General features: G+C 48.6%; 1 protein-coding gene across 1 annotated transcript in view; it reads left to right on the top strand.

Moving 5' to 3' along the window:
• The window catches only part of WDR33 (WD repeat domain 33), a 1,025,118-nt gene that overhangs the window by 587,146 nt on the left and 413,178 nt on the right, over positions 1-24,794 (top strand). The window contains exon 9 of the mRNA XM_069213677.1: positions 14,188-14,342. Within this exon, the coding sequence (XP_069069778.1) occupies positions 14,188-14,342 (155 nt within the window). The remainder of the gene's footprint in view (positions 1-14,187; positions 14,343-24,794) is intronic.

Here is a 24,794-nt window from a genome sequence, read left to right as displayed (position 1 = left end):
ATCCAGCCTGTGGTTTTCCGGAACGGACTCCCTGGCCCAGCCTGCAGCATCCCCTATTGAGGGAGCCCAACGCTGTTTGCACTCTGTGCCGCTGAGAGTGTGTGTTTGGTGCTAACCTGTGGAAACCTCTCTTCCCCCCCCCCACCCCCCTCACCCCCGAATACTCCCCTAACCCATCAGCATCTGGAGCCCAACGCTTTGTTTGCACTGTGCACCCAGCCGTCCCTGTGCTGCTGAGTGTGTGTGGTGCTAACCTGTGGAAACTCTTATTATATAAGAATACAAATTCACATACAAAGATTACTTCACACAAGTCCCACAATACCGGTGTAGAAATCTATCTGTGTTACAGTGCCCCAGGGCACTCCCGCTAGTGGAGATGCCCGCCCTGCTGCATGCGACATACCCAAGTAGTTTTATTTGCCAAACTTAAACAAAGTACATTTGATACATACGCTTGATACGTACCTACAACTGTACTTACCTGCAACAAGAATCTTTTGGTTCTAGAAATAAAGTAACAAATATATTTTTCCAGTATAAATGCATTGGTCTGGATTTAGTCATTGAGAGTGTGCCTAATTCCTTCACTGTGTGTGTACAACAAATGCTTTGCACTACCCTCCGATAAGCCTAACTGCTCGACCACACTACCACAAAAGAGAGCATTAGTACTTTAGCCTCTTTTAAGGCTCAGAAGAATTCCTGGAATCTGTTCACACTATGGCCCTCATTGCGACCCTGGCAGTCTGAGATGAAGTGGCGGTAATACCGCCAACAAGCCGGCGGTAATAAATATGAAAGTATGACCACGGTGGAAGCCACTCAGACAGACAGCCACTTTTTAACACACCGATCGCCAGGGCGAAACCAACAGGCACCACATTGGTAACCGCCTACAGCCAGGCGGAAGACAATGTTCCGCTCACTGTATTATGAGACACCAATCTGCCACCTTTTCCCGGGCGGTACCAATGACATCAAAAGCCTGGTGGAAACAAATTTCAGAAGTCAGGGGACTCACCTGTGGAGACTCAGGGAAAAACCACGCCGCCGTGGAGCCCGAGTTGCATGTGTTCCCCATGCTTTTCTAACTTCTGCTCCATTATGAACACCAACGCCGGCGAAGACTGCCACGGTGAGTACTGCAGCCTAGCACACGGGAGGGGAGAAGAGTGACACACACATGCAACACTCCTAACCCCAACACCATACACATAACCAGATGCAGTATCCATACATATACACCCCTTACCCCTCAGGAATAATGCAAGGCCAAAAGGAATTGATTACATGGAGTGTAATAAGATAAAATAGTATAAATACGTGCATCAAAATCAAAAAGTATATACATATTTACAAATGTAGGGACACTGCCCAGTCCTGAATGTCCATGGGCCACAGGGCCACATCACATAGTCCAAGGCCCCCCGTACTCCTGCCACAACATGGAGAGAACACTGCAGGGTCATCAGGTCAAAAATAGGCACCTAAGGGGGATGGGGAATGGGGGGGGGGGGCATCTCAGCTGGAAGCTGGTACAACGCCACTGGTCCTAGAGGGGGCAACAAGCCCATCACTTTGTCCTGTGGAGTGCAAGGCCACAGTCTTTCGAGTGCGTGACTTGCCCACTGCTTGGTCCTGGGGAGTGCAAGGCCACAGTCTTTCATGGATCATATCTGTTTATTAGTTGAAGATGCAAGAAACACGTTACACAGCTGAGCGCCTACAACCTCGCGGGCCGGCAGCGCATAGCATCATCTGTCAAATAGCCCCAAGAAGTAGCTCTGCCAGAGAAGGCTATACAGCCAAAGCTTAATACATTCTTGTCTCTCCTGCATCAATTAATCACAAACCAGAACGAACACCGTTAAAGTCCGAGGGCTAGCCGAAAAGAAAGAGAATAGAAATAAAGGTTGAATACAACGAGAACAAAATAAAGCAACATAACCCCTCACAGCTATACTCAGCCATGCGCCGTCCTGCGCCCACCCGAACCTCACCCCCATCCATTAAGGTCCACCTCACATGACTCCCCCCAACCCCCCCCCCCCCCCCCCCCCCCCCCCAGGCCAGACTACCTCCACCCTGATCAAGCATCACCAAGCAACCTCAAAGGTCTGCCCTCTGACTGGCCGCTAGAGTTAGTTTCTCCGTCGCCAAAATATACCAGTGCTTACAAAACCAGGAGGTATAGCTTGGAACCCCGTCCGTGCCCCATAGGCCAAGAATCACCTAATGTGCCGCATTGAGGGCAAGGGCAATCTGAGGACTCTTCAAAGAACGGAGGGGAAAATTGAGAGAGTTAGATAAACCCAAAATGGTGTACGTCGGGAGCCTTGGGATCTGTGTGTGAAATACTCTATTTCACCCAAAATGCTGTTCCAATATCTTGTCCGCATTGGGCAGTGCCACAGCAAGTGAATGAGTGTGCCCATATTTCCACAACCCCTCCAGCAGAGCCCAGACTTAGTGGGGTCCCACTCTCGCATCCTCACAGTAGTATAGTACCAAGAAGTACCTCTGGTATATGGTGAGCTGTGTGGTGTGCCCTGAAATATATTCCCTCCCACTCCTGCTCCGTCAATTCTTTCTCAATCTCCTTCTCCCATCGCTTCTGCCCCGTCGTCTTGGAGAATGGCATGGCCCTGTGGAGATGTTCATACATTTCCAGTACCATCATCTTATCATCTTTCTTCCCTACAAGAGATTTCTCAAATGCAGTGAGTGTTCTGGCAACTAGGGACTTAACCGTTGGCTGTAGCACCCAATGCCGGACCTGGTAATAAGTCAGTCTATCTGCTTCCGTTAAACCATTGGTGTCCCGCAACTGGTCAAAGGGAATAATACCATCTTTGTCAAATAGGCTCCCCACCCTTCTGCACCCCCCAGCATGCAAACGCTGAAGGCCCTCCGAATTCAGGCCAGGAGCAAACTTTGGGTTCGCGCATATCGGTGTCATGGGGGGAAGGGAAGGTTGTCAGGCCGCATCTGAGCGCCACCGCATCCCACACCCCAAAAGTCGTGCCCATAATAGGAGAGGAGTAGAGCCCTGCAGCTCTGTGCTGATGTCGCAACCAAGGTTCCCTCCATATATGGTACCCAGCAACCGCTTGGTCCATAAAACACCAGTGCTTCTCTGTCAACGGGCAGCTCCACTCCACTAAAAAGCACAGCTGAGCCGCCTGATAGTATTTTAACAGACAGGGCACTGCCAGCCCCCCCTCCATCTTGGAGCAATATAAAGTTTAGCGGGAAATCCGTGCGGGTCTCCGGTCCCTGATAAACTTCAAAATCGCTGTCTGAAGCGTAGCTAGAGCACCAGGTGGTGGAGTGTGAGGAAGTGTCTGAAACAGATAAAGTATACGCGGCAAGATAGTCATTTTAACTGCAGCAATCCTACCGAACCAAGATAGCCTATGCTTCCCCCACATCTTGAAGTCCCTGAGTACCTCCCTGGAGAGGGCCGCATAATTCATGCGGGATGTCTTTGCAGCCGTCTTCGCTAAAACAATGCCTAGATACAGGACGTGTGACAACGCCCAAATAAAGGGAAATCTAGAGCATAACTCGGCCTGGAGGGACCGACAAATTCAAGATCTTTGACTTCTGTGCGTTCACTCTGAACCCTGAGACTACGCCAAATGCATGTAAAGCATCTGTAAGCGCCGGAAGCGAGACCATGGGCTCTGCTAGCGGAAGAATCAAGTCATCCGCGTACAGACTGATAAGGTGGTGGTCACCCCCAAATTTAATGCCTGTAATATGAGGATCAGCTCGAAGTCTTTGTGCCAGGGGTTCCATATAGAGAGCGAACAGAAGTGGGGAGAGGGGGCACCCCTGTCTCGTTCCTCTTATTGGGAATAGCAGTGATACTGATCCGTTAACGCGTACTGCCGCACTGGGCCCGCCGTAGACACATTTGATCCAAGTCAGGAGCATCGGCCCCACACCGAAACGCTCCAGCACCTGGAAAAGGTAAGGCCAATGCACTCTGTCGAACGCCTTCTCCGCATCGATAGTAAGAAGGAGTGCCTCCCTACTAGACCTGTTGATGGGGTATGAAACCCGCCTGATCTGGGTCAATGAACCTAGGCACGTACGGGTTAAGGCGCTGCGCTAATACACCCGTAAACAGCTTGGCGTCTGTGTTGAGGAGCGAGATGGGTTGATAAGACCCACACTCCTCCGGGTTCTTCCCGGGCTTAGGGATGACCGTGATAATGGCTTCAAGCATAATAGGAGCAAGCGTTTTGGTCGTTGTGAAAGAGTTAAGCAGCCGGGTGAGTACCGGTGCGAGCTCCAGACAGAAAGTTTTATAGAAAAGAGGAGTAAAACTGTCCGGGCCAGGTGACTTCTCAACCTTCAGACGTGAGATCGCCGAAATCACCTCCTCCTCGATCGAGGAGAGCTGCATCCTGCTCCCTGAGTGGCATGATTACGCAATCAGAGAGGTAGGAAGAGGGGTCACAGTCAATAGCTGGGCCCTCCATATATAGTTCCCGGTAGAAATCAGCAAAGGCTTCGGCGATTTGCATGTCAGTGCGCACCTCGCCCAGGGAAGGGGAACGCACCATTCGCACAGCAGGGGCGTGTCTCTAGGCCCTCAATTTCTGAGCCAGGAGCTTCCCACATATATCGCCCCCTACATAATACTTGTGCTTAAGGCGCCCCAGTGCATATTCCGCCCTATCCCAGTCCAATCTCTTCAATTGCAAGCACATTTTCTCCAGCTCTCTCCATACTCTGGGGGCTCCCGTACGCTTATGGGAACGCTCCAGTGGCGTTACTCTCCGATCCAGGGCCTCCTGCTTATCCCTCGGGGCCCTATTTTGTTTAGCCGAGAGTGAAATCACCTCCCTGCGCATGACCACTTTAAGCGCCTCCCACAATGTCTCCACACTATCCATTATCATTCTGATCAAGATAGTTCCTGATCGACTGGTGCATAGTGTCTGCCACATCCTGGGACTGCAGCATCGTGTCCCGAAAGCGCCATCCAGGAACCCGTGCGGGACCGAGATCCATGCGGGCTGTCAAAGTTATGGGAGCATCATCCGCCAGAGCCCTAGGCTCTATTGAGGTCTCCTGAACCCGTGTGCGGAACTCCGAGGTAGCTAAGAAGTAGTCTATGCATGCATAGGTTTTAAAAGCTGCAGAGTAAAACGAGTAATCTCGTAGACCTGGATGGGCTGCCCGCCACATATATCCTCCAAATCACAGTCAGCCAGCCACTGTAACCCTGCTGAGGTCAAAGCCCCAGTATGCCCGTACCTATGCCCTGATCTATCCAAATTGTTGTCCATAACAATATTGAAGTCCCCACCCACAAGTAAGGCCCTATCCGAAGTCGTAAACGTCGGGGAAATCGCCTGCTTAATGAAACTTTCTTGTTGAGTGTTTGGTGCGTATATATTGGCGATTGTGAAATGAAGAGTCCATTCGGACTCTTAGAGCCAGATACCTGCCCCTGACCTCGTGAATCTTAGCAATGACCTCCCCAGGGAAGGACCTCGAAAACAAAATCGCCACCCCACCCTGCTTAGTGGAAGCGGAGGACCAATACTGCAAGGGGAACCACCTAGAGCACATATGATAGGTATCAGTAGCCAGTAAATGCGTTTCCTGTATCAAACAAACATGACTCCCAGGGCGCCCCAAGAAAGATAAGACTGCCAGTCTCTTCGAAGGTTTATTAAGGCTAATGCACTTAAAACTCAGACCCATGGAGGGGGACAAAAGGCCACGACAATCGGGCTTCACGGTGGGGTCAAGCTCGGGGGCAGCCCCGGATAAGGCAGACAGGTGGTCCCATAGCAAGCACCGACAGAGCAGAGTTCCTGCAGATTGGGTACAGTGTAACTAGACAAGAAGGCACAACAGGTGCAGAACAATCAACAATCTAGTCCTCTGTGAAACGTCGAGGTAGAGCTCCAAGCCGAGGTCCAGGACCTATAGTGGGGCTTGCTCCTGTCATCCAGAAGCCCTTCCACCCAGGCTCAGCTCCAGTCCAGTTCACTCCACCTGCGCAGGGCGGCCCAGGGGCACCTCCCCCCACCATCAGCAACAGTCAAGGCCTATGGGCCAGCACTGGCAGCGACACTATTCAAAACTGCCTGTCTCTCCCGTTCTCGTTCCTTTGACGACGGCCGCGACAGCCTCCTCTTCTCTTCGCCGCCATCCCGGTTGGTGCTCAGCAGGGCCTGCCCCCGTGGATCCCGTCCTCTGCTCAGTCTCCTCCAGACCCAGGACCCGACGGGCCTCCTGGAGATTCTTCACTTGTCTCATCTGGTCGCCCCATCAGAACACCAGTCTAAAGGGATGACCCCAGGTATAGGACGTGGAGGCAGCCCGGAGGTGATCCGTGATAGGCTTAAACTCTGAGTCTCTGCAGAGTCAACACGGAGAGGTCTTGGTAAAACTGCAGGCTGTGCCCCCGAAACTGGATCTGCGTCAAGTTCCGCACCTTCTGCAGTATAGCTTCTTTGACCATAAAACTATGGACACACGCTAAAATATCAGGGGTGCGCACCACGGTGCCCCCCATCCGGCCCGCTCTGTGGACCCGGTCCAGAGTGACCTCCTGCGTGTTCGCAGGGGACAAGAGGGAGTGAAACAAGGCTGTGACAAACTCTCAAGTGTCCTCTCCCTCAGCCCCTGGTGGAACCCCTCTGATGTGTATATTATGCCGCCTAGAACGATTTTCCAAATCTTCAGTCGCAGTCTGCAACTGTTCCTGATGCTCACGCAAACGGAGTATTTCCTGTTGGAGTTGTTCGACTTCCTACCCTCTGGAGATCTCATTATTCTCCATACTGGACACTCTTTCTCCCAGCGATGTGATACCAGAACGCAGTTCCTGCATCTCCTGGGCGATATCTCTTCCAAGCTCCTGCAGGTTTACCCTCAGCAAGTCGAACAGGGAAGGAAACCTTTTGTAACCGGGGCCTCCATCAGCCTCTGCTTCGCCCAGGCTTTCGGGCCCCTGTGCCGAAGCTGCGGCCTCAGCCTGCCTGCTCTGCGACGGCTGCGATCTTGTCAGCATCTCTCTTACCGACTGGTCCCTCTTAGGTTTTGGTAGAAGCCATCACCACACTCTCGGTACCCACAAGGCTTCTGCTACGGTCCCCGCAGGTGAGCACGCTCCGCAGGATCCCTGTCCCCTCGCCGCGGGCCGAGCCGTACCGCTGAACTCCTTGCGCCAGTCGCAGTGTCGCTTCCAGCTCCCCCCGGGACTACCGTACACCGCTGCAAGCCGTGACCGGAAGAGCCACTCGCCACGTCTCAACTCTCTGGGGCCGCCACTGGTCTCTCCCAGGCCCCCTGAGTCTTCTCAAGGCTAGAAGGCCCAAGCTGCACTGCATCGCTGTCCGCATCCTCTTTGCGACTCCTCACTGCACCTCACAGTGCCGCGGGCCGATCAGCCCCGTCAACCACCCCTTATGCCGCCATCACACTGTGCCCAGAGGGCAGAAAGCCCACCACTCCGGGCGGCGGCAAAGCAGCCCCACTCATTTATGCCGGCCCCTCCAAGCCTCACGGGCCACAGCCGTCCATCCCCTCGCCGTCTTCGGGGCCGGAGGCCTGGCCCAACCACCAGCACCAGCCACACGCGGCCTACGTGCCGCTGCCCGAACACGCCCGGCCCGGGGCCCGCGCCGCTGACACTCTGGGTGCCCTGTCTGTCCGCCAGGCACAGTCCACGCCCTCCGCCACTTGGAACTGCCCAGCGGGAGAGGGCCCGGACCCGCTGCACTGCTTTTTCTGGCCCGGGCGGCAGAGCTCCCAAAGACGTGTCTGTCTACTCCGCCATCTTGGCCATGCCCCCATACCTGAGACCCACAGATCCCTGCCCAGTAGTGGATGCCTACTAGCTTGGATGGAGTACTTTCACATCAGAACCCTGCCCAACATGGGACCAACCCCGCCATACCAGGCCTGGCCTAGGGGCACCCACAAGGCACACACCCCCCACCCGGATCCCGCCCCACCAGGTGCAAGTTGTACATTGGGGCACTGTACTCACCCCCTTGTGGCTGCTGTGATGCCCCAAAGTGCTCATTCAGCTCTGGATAGGCCACCACCAGTATGCAGGCCTTATGGGGGGGTCAGGGTCCGACAGGCACCCCTTCCTTGTTGGGAGGCCATCCCCAGCTGGCCCAGAGTCTCAGGTCCTCCCACCGTTTCTGACAGTGGGTGCTCCGCCTGCCGTAGACCCCCAGGGTCCGCACATCCTTCCCTTCTTTTGATGGGCGCTGACCTGCAGGGAAATGGACACAGGGAAAGGTATTAGTCCGACCGTCCTGCCTGTTACACTCATGGACCACCATGCCCCTTCCCATTAGCACAGACATGGCCCACCATAAATGCTGCATGCTGCCCAGGGCCCATCCACCACCCACCCCCTACATGAGGCCTTCACACACAGCACTCCATGCATTCATGCACCATGCATCGTACTCACCTGTTGGTCTGGATGTCCATACAGTATTCGGTACTGGGGTAGGACCCCGTCCACCAGTCTCTACAACTCCGCAGAGGTGAAGGCAGGGGCCCTTTCCCCAGTCACACAAGCCATGGTCAGTTCCAGACAAAGGTCAAAGCAGCACATGCAGTGTAGGACCTCTCCTGTCAAAGGTCAGGTAGCAAGTGAGTGAACAGATGGAAAATGGTGGTGACGTCCGCAGCGGTGCATACTGTCACCACCGGCGTACATCATCATTGGCCACTGTACCCCATAGGGCCCAATGTTAACCAATGAGGAGTTGCACGCCAGTTTTTGACCGCGTCCCGCAACCGCACACGTCGTCAGTGGAATTACCTCATTTCCACCTCTCCCTCCATACAGGACAGGCGTACGCCATTTCAAAGGGAGGGTGGCAGGCCATGGATCCTAATGGTGTCGCAGTACACAAATGCACCATTTGGACTTCTCCAACAAAATACTGTTACAATCACAATATGCATTGAACTGTAGTGGTTGGAATTAAGAGATAATGAGCAGCTGCTCACCATTTTGCCCCATAGATTGCAACCGCTGCGGATAAATAGGAGATGGAGACATCCCCCGTGTACAGACCCCTGGTGGACTTGGCAACAATGGAGGACAGACACATTATCTTCATCTATAGACTGGACAGGGCCACAATCCCGGAGCTGTGTGCCCAGTTGGAGCCTGACCTAATCTGTGCTATCCGTCACCCCACCGGGATCTCCCCTCTTGTGCAAGTGCTATCAGTGGTCCATTGCCTGGCAACTGGTTCTTTCCAAGTGACAGTGGGCATGACAGCAAGAATGTCACAGCCAGTGTTCTCAATAGTGCTGACAAGAGTGTTGTCTGCCCTGATTAAACACATGTGCAGCTACATTGTTTTGCCCCACGTGGAGGATTTGGCCACAGTGAAAGCTGACTTCTATGCAATGGGACATATCCCCAACATTATTGGGGCAATTGATGGCACACATATTGCATTTGTACTCCCCCCCCCCCCCCTCTCAATGAACAGGTGTTCAGAAATCGAAAAAGCTTTAACTCCATGAATGTGCAGATGGTATGCCTGGCAGACCAGTACATCTCCCACATCAATGCAAAATATCCAGGGTCTGTGCATGATGGCTTTATCCTGAGGGATAGCAGCATCCCAAATGTGATGGTTCAACTCCAGAGGCACAGGGTGTGGCTAATAGGTGAGCCCTGTTTCCACCCAGTATATGTTGGTGTATGGGTTTGGTGTGGGCCCTAAGGGTTAGTGTGTGGCTAACAGTTGTCCCTCGATATTTGCAGGTGACTCTGGTTACCCCAACCTCTAATGGCTACTGACCCCTGTGAGGAATCCCAGGACAAGGGCAGAGGAACGTTACAATAAGGCACATGGGCGAACCAGAAGAATTATAGACAGGACTTTTGGCCTCCTAAAGGCCAGGTTTCGTTGCCTGCATCTAACAGGTGGATCCCTGTGCTACTCACCCAAGAAGGTCTGCCAGATCATCGTGGCATGCTGTATGTTGCACAACCATGCCTTGTGTCGCCAGGTGCCTTTTCTGCAGGAGGAGGAGGCTGGAGAAGGCTGTGTGGCAGCAGTGGACTCTGTGGACAGTGAAGATGAGGAGGCAGAGGATAAGGATAAGGACAACAGAAGTGCAATCATTTGTTAATGGTTCCAGTGAGACACAAGTAAGACAGTGTAAATTCACATTTAATTGACAGTTTTGTGTTTGACATTGTCAATGGCAGGCTGTTTTTCCCACTTCTATGGCCACTCACTGTACCCTTTGGCATCTCTATTGTGCCCCACTATCGCTCCTGGTGTGTTGACTGCAGCCAACTACAGGTCTTTCCTATGTATACATTACTGTACAGTTGAATGGCAATGTCTAAACCTTGTTAAACAAATACATACTTAATTCATTTGACATACTCCCTACATGTATTTTTCAAAGGGTGTTTAAGTGCTAAGACGCAGAGGGGGTAGTGGAATGGGCTGGGTTGATGATGGAGGAAAGTCCAGGATAGAGTCCAGTCCATTTGTATCATAGGTGCCTTGTCCAAGGGGGCATAGGAAGGGGAGCAATAGCAGTTCAAAGTAGACAGGGTGACAGAGTGGGACACAAAGTGACAATCAGGAGAGTCTTATTTCCTGGCGGGGTCTTGGCAATGCCATTTGATGTTGGTCAAACCATCTGCCTGCTGACGCTCAGCCTCACCCCACCTCACCCCTCTAAGGAGGAGGAGAGACTTTATTGCTTAGACCGCGAGAGGGTGCTGATCTTTTACATAGATTGCACTAAAGACCACCTGGTGGGCGATCAGCTGTTTGTGGGACGCTCTGGAGCGAAAGAAGGCAAGATAGTGCAGATGAGAACTATCTCCCACTAGATCTGCTATGCATTGGCTAAAAAGCAGTCTTCAGAAGGACTGCATGCTCATTCCGCCAGGTTCAAAGCTGCTACCACTCCATTGGAACACAGAGTTCCTGCCGTAGACATTTTGCCATGTGACTACATGAGTGTCCCTCCACGGGTTCACAAAGCATTATTGCCTGGACATTCAGATTAGCTGGGAGGGGCATTTTGCCCAGTTGGCCCTGCAGGAGTTTCTGGTTTGAGTCTTTTCAAAGACTCATCTCAAAATAGATATTGCTTTGGTACCTATTCAAAAGGTGAGGAATCTGGGGCTAGAAGTCTATCAGAATAGCAAATTACTTTCGGTAATCCCCTTCTAGTAGAAACTGTCTAGCAGCTGATTCCTTACCGACCATCCTATCCTCCCCATTCTGTGAGTGGATTCTATCAAGTAATAACATCAAGTCTTGGAATCTCTACACTGTCTACTAATTTGCCTTTGGAGCTCTGCCTCTGGGGGTGCGAATCGTCTCGAAAGCACCTGATGTCAGTGCTCAAGTGGCATCTGTATAGGCCCGCACATCTTTTCCAGAGTGGAAAGTTGTCAGTGTCGAGCCACAAGGCACCACCTTCTGGTGTGCGGAAGTGGTGCTGAAAACATTCCAGATCCAGTTTGACAATTAGGGAATATTTAAAAGGTGAGGAATCTGCAGCTAAAGAGTCGCTACGAGAAAGAGCATTACTGAAGATAATGAACTTGTTTGTTTAAGACATGCTTGGGCCCTCTGGTCAGTTTGCCTGTGGCCAACACCTAGTGACCATGATTTTTGAGGAGATGCCCAACGCTTTATCTTGGGCGTCTCCTCAAAGGAGAGCCTTGTGGTGCCGGCCCTTGCTAGTAGAGAGAATCCCAGTGCTTTTCCTTCAGAACTCCCAAAATTTCCCCTCCCCACTGCTAGGCAGACAATGCGTCTTCTGCATTTGGCAAGAAAATATTTTCTTCTGATAGTCTAGGTTTATGTTCTTTGAATGTGGTGGGCTTTCTGGGGAAAGAACACCCATTCGTTATGGGATATGGCCAGTGACATCTTACTGTCTATTCTGAAGGACCTCAGACCTCAAAACAGACAGGACTCAGTAAAAATGGTTTGTGAACAGGTTACACTAAATGCATAGTCTGAGCTAATGGCACCATTGTAGTGCTTAGAAAATAACTTTAGATGTGATCAACTGGAATTTCAGGGGATGTTGAAGCATTTGGAGACAAGGCTGACTCTGCTTGAGCAGTTCAAAGATAGTCATGCATCAAGATGAATCTTGGGGTTATTGTTCCCAGCTAGACAATTCCACCAACTGTAGAGGAAGTTCAGGGGCCTTGCTTACTGGCAACATTAAGCTTTCCAGCAGGGGTCACATCAAACCTGTGCCCTTTTGGGGCACAGGCAGATGCTTAAAAACTTTGCTAGAAAGAGAGTTGCAAAGTGTTCTCTATAGAAGCTAGTCTCCACATAAACTTAGGAACTACCCAGAGGGCTCTGCTTCCTGCATAATTTTTACAACACTCTGAGCGTGCGTGCATGTGTGTGTCTCTTTATCAGATTGGTGGTAGCCACTGCAGTTATAGTTAGGATCCACAGAGATAAGAATTGCTCTGATTTGTTATTGGTAATAACTTTCCCCCATATGACAAATCCCCACAAAACTTTGTAGGCATATTACTTTTTCTACATTGGCTAATGATGCAGTTTTATGATGATTAGTTAAGAGGGTCCCAGACACATTGTTCCACCAATGCATTTTCCACCATTTTCCATAGCTTTTGGACTCGGCCGTAGTGTCAAACGCCCAGTCGGATTTTCATGAAATTTGACAGGAATATACATTATGATGTGTAGATTACCCTTTTTGGTAGTTTAAGTGAATTGGTTCAGTAGTTAAGTCATAACTTTTGTGAAATATTGGGCCGTGGTATGGAGTAGTAATTTCTCTGGTTGCTGCGGTCCTTGCCAGTGACAAGGCAGTATATGATTGGCTAATGGTTGCCTTTACATAAGTAAAAGGCAGCCATATTGTTTAGATCAAACTTTGGCTGTGTTCTGGCGTTCAAGAATGCCCATTGTGTCTCCTGTATGACAAGCCACTCCACTATGACACTCCTGCCACTCAATTCTGTGATACGCCTTTCCACTCTACCACACGCCACTCCCCTGTATGCTACTGCTGTACGACATCCCAGTTCACTCTACAAACCAAACTTAAACTACTCAAACATTAGAAATTCTAAAGTTATGGTTATACCTTAAGTTTGTAATAAACGTACCACCTTCAAATTATTATAACATGCGCACTTCCGTACTCACTTTGATGAACTTGCTAGCCACACTACATTAACTACGACTCCTCACTTTACCAAGCATAATGTTTTATAAATATTTTCTGTACACGTCATAAGTCTTGTTAGAATTGCTATGATTTACATTCCAGAAGTGATTTAATATGAAAGGGTTTAGGCAGGGCATGGGGAGGGTTTGGGTTATAGTTCATGTATTCTGGCTAGCATGTTGACAACAATGTGTAAGGAGGTACATGAGTTATAGTAATTTGAAAGTGGTGAGAAAATTATAAATTTAAGGTACAACTATAGCTTTAGAATTTCTAATATTTGTGTAGTTTGGTTTGTATAGAAAAAATAAAGTTTGCCTAACAAATCTTTAATCTTTGAATTTGTTCATTACTTACACACACACAAACATACACCCCCCCCCTCCCCCCAATCCCTCACCCCCAACCTACATCCTGCACAGATGTACCAGCTTTTTTAAATCAATAAGGTAGCCACCTTGGAACAAGTGCACACGTTCTCAAAACCATGCTGTCTCCAGCGGTGGCAGGTTTGGCATTGCAGTTTTTTAAATAGGTTTCTCTAGACTCCAGCTTACACAATATGCCAAGGGACTACCTTTAGAGAAGGGACTGCAGAATAAATCTGTCCCTTATCTCTTTCTGAACATCCCATAGCATTGAGTAGTAAACACTTTAAAACTTAACTTTTTCATCATGCACTCCCTGCTGTCTGCCAGCTGACAATCGCAGATCTACCTAAAGGTTTGTTTGTAACCTTTAAACAAGATGAGCCTAACTTGATGTATAAGGAATTCAGCTGTCCTATTCATGGGTAAAATGTCTTAAAACACATGACATGATTTGAGTTAAGAGTGGTATAGCGGAATGTCAGACAAGTCAAAACTATAAGGCCCAAGTATATACTGCTAGATAACATTGGCCCTCTAATAATTGCATATTGAAGTTTTTCTGCCATTTAAATGTAACATCTCTTTTTGACAGACATGCACATAAGAACACAGTGATGGAAGTGAAATGGAATCTAAATGGTAATTGGTTACTCACTGCTTCACGAGATCACCTGTGCAAACTCTTTGACATTAGAAACCTGAAGGAGGAGCTCCAAGTTTTTAGAGGTCACAAGAAAGAAGCCACAGGTGAGAGAAAAGCTTGGTCCATGGGTAAATATACTATTAAACTTAATCAAAAGTTTATGGTTGTTGGAATAGTCAGGAGAGTCACAAGTCATTCCTGTCTTCTGGTTTTGCTGTTAGGATGAGTTGTCAGTTTTGTCTGTAGGCGATGTTACTAGCTGTGGATTAAAGGATTATGTATTTGATTTTATACTGCATGCTAGTCATTGTGATCTGAGAAAGCTATTTTGTTGGAGGGCGGTCAGAGGTGGATTAACCGAAATGTTAGCTACTTGCAGCATTTCCAGAGGTGGACATAATTGTGGACATCATTGATTCAAGGAGTCGTGACATTGCTAAAGACCAATAAAAATTTTGTTTTTCAATATGATTTCTATCCTGTATAGTAGTAGCATTAACATGCGAGCAGTACCAGGAATAAATCCATTTGCATCAAACTGCCATAAGTGGGATTGCATGTTATTAACCTTATATTGTACACAACATTTAAACTGTGTACCAATTACATAGTTCTTGTCCATGTCCAAGGTACATTTATTCTTTACCACCGGCCTGTCTCTAGACTCAAAGAACCTGCACAGCGACGCATCCAGCGGGACCAGTGACTCGGAGGACTCAGAGGACTGCCCTGAAACCAAAGTACCAAGAAACTCCCGTGGACAGTGGCTCTATCCAAGAAACAACCATCTTTAAAGGGAGTCCAGCCTCAGTCCGAAGGCGTGAGTCCCCAACACTCTGCACCCGACACCCCCCCCGGCTCGTGTTCAGAAGAACCAACACTGCAGATACCCACGACGTGGACACCCTGAGTCGACCTCCCTGCACCCCCACAGCGATGCCTGCAGAGAGATTCCGAAGGCTCCCCCTGACCGCGACTGCCCGGTAACAAAATAACCTGAAGCCTGGAAGAAGCACTGCACCCGCAGCCCCCAGGCCCGAGAGAAACCAACTACTAGTGCAGGAGTGACCAGCAGGCTGCTCTTATCCTTCCCAGTTGGTGGCTAGCCCGAGAAGCCTCCCTGTGCCCTGCCTGCAACATCTGAGTGACCCCCGGGGTCCCTCCATTGATTTCAATTACAAACCCAACGCCTTGTTTGCCCACTGCACCCGGCCACCTATGTTCTGCTGAGGGTGTGCTTTGTATGCCTACTTGAGACCTCCCAAGTGCTCTACTAAACCCCCCTGATCTGCTCCCCGAGGACGCATGTACTTACCTGCTAGCATACTGGAACCAGAGCACCCCCTGTCTCCATGGGCACCTATGTTATTTGGACCCTACTTTGACCTATGCACCTGACCGGCCCTGTGTTGCTGGTGCTGGGTGTTTGGGGTTGCCTTGAACCCCCAACGGTGGGTTGCCTATGCCATGGAGACTGAACTTGCAAGTGCTTTACTTACCTGAGCAGCTAACATACCTCCCCAGGAACTGTTGATTTTTGCACTGTGTCCACTTTTAAAATAGCTTATTGCCATTTTTTTTCCAAAACTGTATACATTACTGTTTTACTACAAAAGTTCCATATTTCCCTATACTAAGTACCTTAACATTTATGTACTTACTTGAATTCTGAATTTTGTGGTTCTAAAATAAAGAAAATATTTTTCTATATAAAAACCTATTGGCTTGGAGTTAAATCTTTGAGTGTGTGTTCTTATTTATTGCCTGTGTCCGTACAACAAATGCTTAACAGTACCCTCTGATAAGCCTACTGCTTGACCACACTACCACAAAATAGAGCATTAGTATTATCTAATTTTGCCACCATCAACATCTAACCGGTGCCCCGGTTCCAGTCTGCCAGCAGGTAAGTACCCGCGACTTCGGAGGGCAGACCAGGGGGGTTTTGTAGGGCACCGGGGGGGACACAAGTAGGCACAGAAAGTACACCCTCAGCGGCACAGGGGCGGCCGGGTGCAGAGTGCAAACAGGCGTCTGGTTTTAGATAGGTACAAATGGAGGGACCCGGGGGTTACTTCAATGATGCAGGCAGGCACGGGGGCTCCTCGGGGTAGCCACCACCTGGGCTAGGCAGAGGGTCGCCTGGGGGTCGCTCCTGCACTGGAGTTCGGTTCCATCAGGTCCTGGGGGCTGCGGGTGCAGTGTTGGTTCCAGGCGTCGGGTGCCTTGTTACAGGCAGTCACGGTCAGGGGAGCCTCTGGATTCTCTCTGCAGGCGTCGCTGTGGGGGCTTAGGGGGGTCGTCTCTGGTTACTCACGGCTCGCAGTCGCCGGGGAGTCCTCCCTGAGGTGTTGGTTTTCTACAGGTCGAGCCGGGGGTGTCCGGTGCAGAGTGGGAAGTCTCACGCTTCCGGCTGGAAACATGAAGTCTTTAAAGTTGCTTCTTTGTTGCAAAGAAGTTGCAGGTTTGTGAACAGAGATGCTGTTCACACGAGTTTCTTGGTCCTTGGGTGCAGGGCAGTCCTCTGAGGCTTCAGAGGTCGCTGGTCCCTGTTGGATGCGTCGCTGTTGCAGTTTTCTTCGAAGTTGGGGGACAGGCCCGTAGGGCTGGGGCCAAAGCAGTTGTCATCTCCGTCTTCTCTGCAGGGCTTCAGGTCAGCAGGCCTTCTTGTTAAGGTTGCAAGAATCTAGGTTCTGGGGAGCCCCTAAATACTGAATTTAGGGGTGTGTTTAGGTCTGGGAGGGCAGTAGCCAATGGCTACTGTCCTTGAGGGTGGCTACACCCTCTTTGTGCCGCCTCCCCGTGGGGTGGGGAGCACATCCCTAATTCTTTTGGGGGAATCCTCCACTCACAAGATGGAGGATTTCTAAAAGTAAGGATCACCTCAGCTCAGGACACCTTATGGGGTGTCCTGAGTGGTGGGTGGCTCCTCCTTGTTTTTCTAATTATCTCCTCCCGCCAAAAGTGGGGGCAGTGGCCAGAGGGGCGGGCATCTCCACTAGCTGGGATGCCCTGTGGCAAACTAGTTCCTGCAGGGGGAGGTGAGAAGCACCTCCACCCAGTACAGGCTTTGTTCCTGGCCACAGTGTGACCAAGGCACTCTCCCCATGTGGCCAGCAACATGTATGGTGTGTGGCAGGCTGGCAGAAACTAGTCAGCATACACTGGAAGTCTGGTATGTTTTCAGATGCCCTCTGGGTGTATTTTACAATAAATTGCACACTGGCATCAGTGTGCATTTATTGTGCTGAGAAGTTTGATACCAAACTTCACAGTTTTCAGTGTAGCCATTATGGAACCGTGGAGTTTGTGTTGGACAAACTCCCAGACCATATACTCTTATGGCTACCCTGCACTTACAATGCTTAGACACTGTAGGGGCATAGTGCTCCTGGACATATGCCCTCACCTGTGGTATAGTGCACTCTGCCTTAGGGCTGTAAGGCCTGCTAGAGGGGTAACTTATCTATGCCACGGGCAGTGTGAGGTTGGCATGGCACTCTGAGGGGAGTGCCATGTCGACTTAGTCATTTTCTCCCCATCAGCACACACAAGCTGTGAGGCAGTGTGCATGTGCCGAGTGAGGGGTCCCCAGGGTGGCATAAGACATGCTGCAGCCCTTAGAGACCTTCCCTGGCATCAGGTCCCTTGGTACCGGGGTACCAGTTACAAGGGACTTACCTGTGTGCCAGGGTTGTGCCAATTGTGGAGACAATGGTACAGTTTAGGGAAAGAACACTGGTGCTGGGGCCTGTTTAGCAGGGTCCCAGCACACTTTCAAGTCATAACTTAGCATCAGCAAAGGTAAAAAGTCAGGGAGTAACCATGCCAAGGAGGCACTTCCTTACACTGTCACTGCCACTGTCAGCACCCTATACAGGAGTGCCACCCAGCTATAGAATATTTGCCCAAATCCAAACCTCTATCGTCGGGAATAAATATGGCCAATGTATTATTTCAAGACATGTTTCTGAGTCTAACAAGATAATTGCTAGTGGTTCTGTCTTGTTTGTCATCTTTGCCATCCAGTTGTTTTTTTCTTCTCAGGTTGAGCCTTGTGGAACACCTCAGTATGAATCCCAATTGGTCCTTGTGTGTGGGGAATGTTATGGCCTCCGGGAGTCTAATTTCCAAGATTGTCACCAATACAGTTGTTTCTCCCTTTAATAGTGGGATTGATTTTTTGAGGATTACTGTAATTCTTGCATGTCTCTGATTTTAAGGAAGAACACATTCCTCATGGGCTCCAATATATAATTGGTGGAAGTGGAGCCCCTGCAGTGTTGAAATGTTTTTGTATAGTATAACTACATAGATATCTCATTCAGGTGAGGATTTTTTTCACTTTTGTAATTGCTTTAGTGACTTCATCAATTTTCTTTTTATCTGTCTCTCATGTTTGTTGGTCTTCTTCACTTAATCTTAATATGTATACGTTGTTAGGAAAATATTCTTTATCTTCACCTTCATAGGGGTTCTCTAACTTATAAAAAAAAATCCTTATGATTTGCAACTGTTGTGTTAATAATAAATGTATTTTTTACTCCCCTCAGCATCCACTATTGCTCCCACTCACCTGACATAGTCCCATTTTTTGCTGAGCCATGCCAATATGGTGGCCTGCTTCATCTTCTATCTCAAACAGTTTGTGTTGTGTTGCTCACTTGCTGAGTTTTGCACCATCTCAAGGTGTACCTAGTTTCCTCAAAAGCAATGGAGTTTATTGGAGGCTAGCAGTCTTTTCCAGTCAGAAGAACCTGGCCTCTATCCCACTAATTGGTTCTAATCTGTGTCTATTTGTGTCTATTTGTTTGCGTAATTAGATTCTGTAGTTTATCTCGCAGTACTGGCTTATACGCTTCCAAGAGCATTACTGGGGATTTGACTGACTCTTCAATTTCTTTAAACTATATCAGTGTATTTTCTAATCTCTCCCACCACTGCTGGGTCTCTTCGTTCCCATGGTCTTGGATTCCAGCTAAACCTTCCCTCACCATCCATTCCACCTACCTCCTTCAGTAAGGGTAAATGGTAGGAGATTCCCCTAGCCAGGAATTCAAATATTTCACTGCCAGAATCTCCTCCTTTGGAATAAATATGTAGTCTAGCCTGGATAATACTTTGTAAGTAGGCCAGCACGCTATACTGACTAGGAGAGGAGTGAGGTTATGGCAGGTGAGGCGAGGAGTGGACCCAGGTGAATCTGTCTAAGGCAGTGAGCGTGAGGCATGCCATTGAGCAGTAGACCTTTTGGACCCCGTGAACACCGCTGCACTTCCCGTTGCCGCTCATCGCTAGGTCCTGCTAGTGACCCATCACCCGCTGCAGCTGCCACAGTTGTCGCTGCCAGCCCTAACAGCTGCCTGCATGGCCCTCCTAAGAAAAAGGAGCAGTGGAAGTGGAGTGAGAGACGTCTTCGAGGCTTAGATCCCCTGGTCCTGCTAAGTGGCGTGAAGGTGGCTAGCGTTAGGACTGGTGCAGCTTGCACCCACTGCAGGCCTGTTTTTGCTGCCATTCTCCCCCACTCTTGGCTCCAGTTGACATGGGAGGTCAGCCTATAGCTGAGCACTGGCTGACCATCGTTTATCAGTTTGATGCCCCGGGGACTGCGGTCTAGGGATTGGTCTGGCTTGGTCCCCCACAAGCAGATGGACTAACAGAACTTAATAAATACTTGGTCCACCAGTGTGTTCAGTCATCACGTGTCTGTAGGAAGCGCTGTGCAAGGGTGCTTTCCATCACACGGCTGTCACCCAAGACTGTGATATTGCTGACTAGGCTCGACGTCTTGGCCCATAATTGTTCGATCTAGTCGTGACACCTTGTCCTTTCTCCCTTCTCCCAAGACGTGCATGCTTGTGCCCCCTCACCCCCAGCAGGGCAGGGTGTGGCAGCACCGTCTAGTGGATACCAATTATTAAGTATTAACAAATAAATCCTTGACACAGTCAGGTGCCAGTGGGGGCAGCGATTCCATCACAACCGGTAGCATCAGTCTTTTAGCATTCATTTGTTTCCCTCTGCTTCCAATCATTACCAGATTAATTTGAGATCTGGCAGGGTCTGTGGCACAATTAAAACCACCAAGAAACGTGGGGCTTCGGCTAAAGCTAAGCCAACAGACCCCTTTGGGAATCAGTAAGTCTCCCCTTGTTACACGCATTATAACCACAAATGGCCACAGGAAGGCAAAAATTACAGACTCCCTAAAATCGGTAATGACCCCTGTGGTTTTCGAGCAAGGTAGCGCGCTTAGCAGATTTCGATTATCACCGGAGTTGATATCAAGAATGAGTCCAGCCAGCCATTCAGCCACTATCAACTTTTAGTCAAAGCCCAAGTATTTGTAAGCAAAAATGAGCAATTACCCAGGGAGGAGCAACCTTGCTCCATCATTCATAAAGTCACACCTGGTTTAACACCCACACCCAAGAAGTCTCCCTCCTTGGTCCCTAACCTCAGTCCGAACAACTTCTAACCAGAAAATCTTTTTTCAGGTTTCAGAAATACCATGGCAGGAGCTCCTTTTGAAGACATCCGTTATGGCTGCAGGGAGCAGCTTAATACCACAACCAACTCTGGACCCAAACATGATTGCAACATCTTGCTCTCTCCAATTAAGCTTCAGCAGACCAACAGCAAAATGCAAGCCGAAACAGGCCGCAGGCCAAGTTTAGCAACAGCCGGAAGGTCAAGCTTAGTAACACGGGACGACTCGAGGCAATTATCCGCTCCCCTTCTTACAAGGCAACCATGGTAGAGAGCATATCATTCCCTTCAGTAATACTATGGGCAACAATGTATTTGTACCAGCTCCCCTGTGGACTCCCCTTCTGAACATAATGGAGGTGATTTCATCAGCTCTATCACTCCACTCAAAAAAAGCCTGAAATCCAAGTTGACTTATTGAACTCTTAAGCTACCCACGTTGTTGCCATTGATCGAAAACTCCAGGACCTAAACTTCCTGATCAGGCAGGTGCAAAAATATACTGAAACTGCCTATCAATTATGTCTATGCTGTTCTTTCCTGGACCCTCTAAAAACGATGCCAAACATCCTTGCGGACATTTTGGCGAAAGTTTAAAAAATATATATATATATCTTCGCTAGCAGCCAATAGAGTTCCTACAACAATCTTTCATGATTCAGACTCCCCCCTTCATTGGGGGACGAACCAAGCTCAGGTAAGCACAAGCCAGTGATTTGTTAGAATGCATTCCAACAGGCATCCTTACTTGACGCCGGCCAGCAGGATGACCTGCTCATAGTAAAGGAAGTTCAGCTGAGTCTTAAGATACAGGAAGTAGCAGAAATATCTGATGAACAGATAAATGGGGGGCTGAAGCCATCATTGGTCCACCACACTCAGACGCAGGATGAATTGTCTCAAATTTCAAAACCCCTCTTGACAAAAAAAGACCATAAATGCCGTAGGAAAGCGAGGAGTAACAAGCTGAGACAACAAGCAGATCCACCTCAAAGTTCTTCTCAGCACCTTTCCATTCAATCTGGATCAGAAAAGTCCACCAACTCCAAAGAGAGTGCAACCCCAGCATGGTTCTATAACGATTTGTCCATTAATTCAACAAAAAGAATGCTCCCCCAGCCACCTCGAACCGACAGTCTGGTCACTCTAGCTATGAAATAAGGGCTCATTCACTCCTTGATCAAAACACTAGTTTGCTTCTGTCCGTATACCTGATAAGGCATTTTTCACGCCTCCTTGCGCCAAGAGGCTGCAAAATGGTGATCAAGGTTCCAGAATCATCCCTAAGGGTCAACAGGATAAAATCATCCCTGCAATTACAATCCGGAATTCCTCAAGCCAAGTCTCTCCTCCACTTGCAATATCTCTAGCTTATTCTTTTAACACCTCCACAATGGGCCTTAGAAAATAGTGGCAAGGACAGTAGCGCAAGCCATGGATGCAAGGACAAAAGAAACCCATCCATCACAACCGTTCATCTTTGCCAAGGCCAATAACTCCGCCCCACTTGATTTCACCACAAACAGGTTGTGATGGCCTCAGCTGAACAAAATCAGCAGCTAGTGTATATTGCAGGGCCATGAGAATTCCGGCAATGTGCAAAAGAAGAATCTGGGTTTGCCACCAGGCACAAGTCTTTTTCACCATCTGAAGTGGTCTTAGAAGACAACTCAGTGATGATGATCCCAAGTTACAGGACCAGAGGATTGAATGACATTTTAAACAGGGCAGCCATCCTAAAATTGGTCTGTTCCCTAGAGAACCTCAAATTCTTACATTCAGAGCTCATCAAACATGTACAGTTTAAACCCAGCCCATCTCCCGTTGGTAGTGAAATAACAATTGTGACGTGGTCTAAGGCAAAAACTGCAACAGAAGTATGGCAACATAGGGAGAATTTTCTAAAATGGGGGCAATGAATTAAGAAGGCCATCTGCAGAGCCTTGACCTAACCCTCTTCTTCCACAGCAGAGTCAAACAATTAAGGGTGGTGCATCTAAAATTGGGGTGTTATGGGGAGCAATCAGCCCCACTGAGCCATCATGCTCCCCGTTGCAGAATTTAAGCATCCAACAAGTCATTGCTCCAGGAGCCCCAAACCACACGAGGCAAGTTTCCCTACATAGAGCATTGGGCTCTGCAGAGTGAGGCAGGAGGGCAGTATGAATGTAAAATTGCAGGGAAGGTAGCAATGGATTTGGTCCCTTAATCCTGAGCTCCTGGAAGGTGAATGGCCTTAGTAGCAAAGTGGGTGAGAAGGATTTTATCTCCTATCTTCAAACCTTTGACATCCTTCTTTTGCAGGAAACATGGATGGAAATGCCGACTCCAATCACAGGTTTTGAGAAATACCACCTAGAGGCGACAAACATCTAAGGTAGGCAGAGCCTCTGGTGGTCTGTCCATTTACATCGGATCTTATCTTCAGTGGCACCAAGAAGAAATCAACCTAGTCTTAACATGGACATAATGTGTCAAACTTTCAGCTTCATCATTACCAACTGCAGACAGTGACTTTAGTCTTTTAATGGGCAATGTATATATTACCCAAACAAAAATAGCAAAGTTGGGAAGTCAGAAGCCATAACATCAATCCTTAATATCTACATGTCGGATTTCGTGGGAAGTAGTAAGCAATCCACTTGAGCTAGCGGGAGAATCAGTGCAATGCCTACAATATGCAGATAATATTGTGCTAATTAAGCCAAACGCTGATTGACTTCCAGCGTTTAATCTCTAAATTGGCCCGATACATTGAAATTCTGAACCTGGAACTTAATTATAATGAAAAAACAAAAGTAATCCGCTTTCCTGCCAATTCATGTGTTCACCATTACAAATATAGTTGGAAAGTGGCCGGAAAACATTCGGAGCTGGTTAAAACCTATACAAATCTGGGAGTTGTTCTGGATGCAAGATTATCATATAAGGAACATTCACTCCATAGGAGAGCGCTGGCCCAGAAATTACGTTTTACATTCAGCCTACTACAAAAAAGCTTGGAAGTATATCTCAGGACTATTAACCCCAGGTTATCAGGGCCAAATTTCTTCCCTCTCTCACCTGTGGATCTGATTTATTGAAAGGCCGTGATGCATCCATCTTAATTCCGCTTCAGTCGGTTTTGTTTAAACGCATCTTCCGCCTTCCTGAACACATCTCACAAGCACAAGTGAGACTGGAGTTCGGCCTCTTTGATCAAGCCCCCTAGGCTAGGAGAAATCTTATAATTGTGCGGGATGCTTAGATCAGCATCCACAGATTCACTGGCTGCTCAGTGTTGGCTGGAAGTGAAGTCTCTGCCCAAGCAACAAAAAAAAATCATGGCCACTGTAATCCAACAGGCATTGTTCAACTTAAATTTGGCCAGCTCATGGGATTCACAAATCACTTTTATCTTGTTTTAAAAAATCACCAACAAGGCCTCTAAATTGTACTCTTGGACATCAGACAAAGTTAAGTTGGTCCGAAAGCAGAATGGATTGACAGTTCTCCAGTCCTATACCTCCTGGAGCCCACATACATACCTTGTTAACCATATTTCGGCACTCATTCAACATTCCCTTATTCTGTTTCACATGGGCACGTTTCCATCAAAGGGCCAAGTTCCAACCTGAAAGCAAACTTGGTCATAATATTCAGCTCGCTTGCCGGGCAACAAAATTCTTAGTGCAAGTGAGAAAGCTGCTTATAACGCAATTAGTCTGAGCCCACAAAGCCTAACTTTCGGCTCTTTGTGACAACTTTTAGAGTATTGGCCCTGCTGTTGTGAGCGGAGCCTTGCATAGTAAGCCGATAGGTGATCGAACACAAAAACTGCCCCCCTTGCACTATTTTCGCACTTCAGCACTTGGCTACAGCTGTTAATGTTGCAAACTGTTAATTCATGTTTAATTCTTGATTTTATGTTTTATAGGGTATTTCAGTGATTTTTGATAGATGGATGACAACACGTTTAACTGCAAGCTAAATAGTGGCTTTTATAATACTAATAGTTAGCTTAGCATAATATAAGTTTAGGCTTTCTGTACTATTTTTGCACTTTAGTGTTCGGTTATAGCTGCTAT

Source organism: Pleurodeles waltl, chromosome 11, assembly GCF_031143425.1.
Source record: "Pleurodeles waltl isolate 20211129_DDA chromosome 11, aPleWal1.hap1.20221129, whole genome shotgun sequence".
In the NCBI taxonomy this organism is placed as follows: domain Eukaryota; kingdom Metazoa; phylum Chordata; class Amphibia; order Caudata; family Salamandridae; genus Pleurodeles; species Pleurodeles waltl.
The sequence above is the reverse complement of the archived record's forward strand: the minus strand, read 5'-3'. Positions and strand labels throughout refer to the sequence as shown.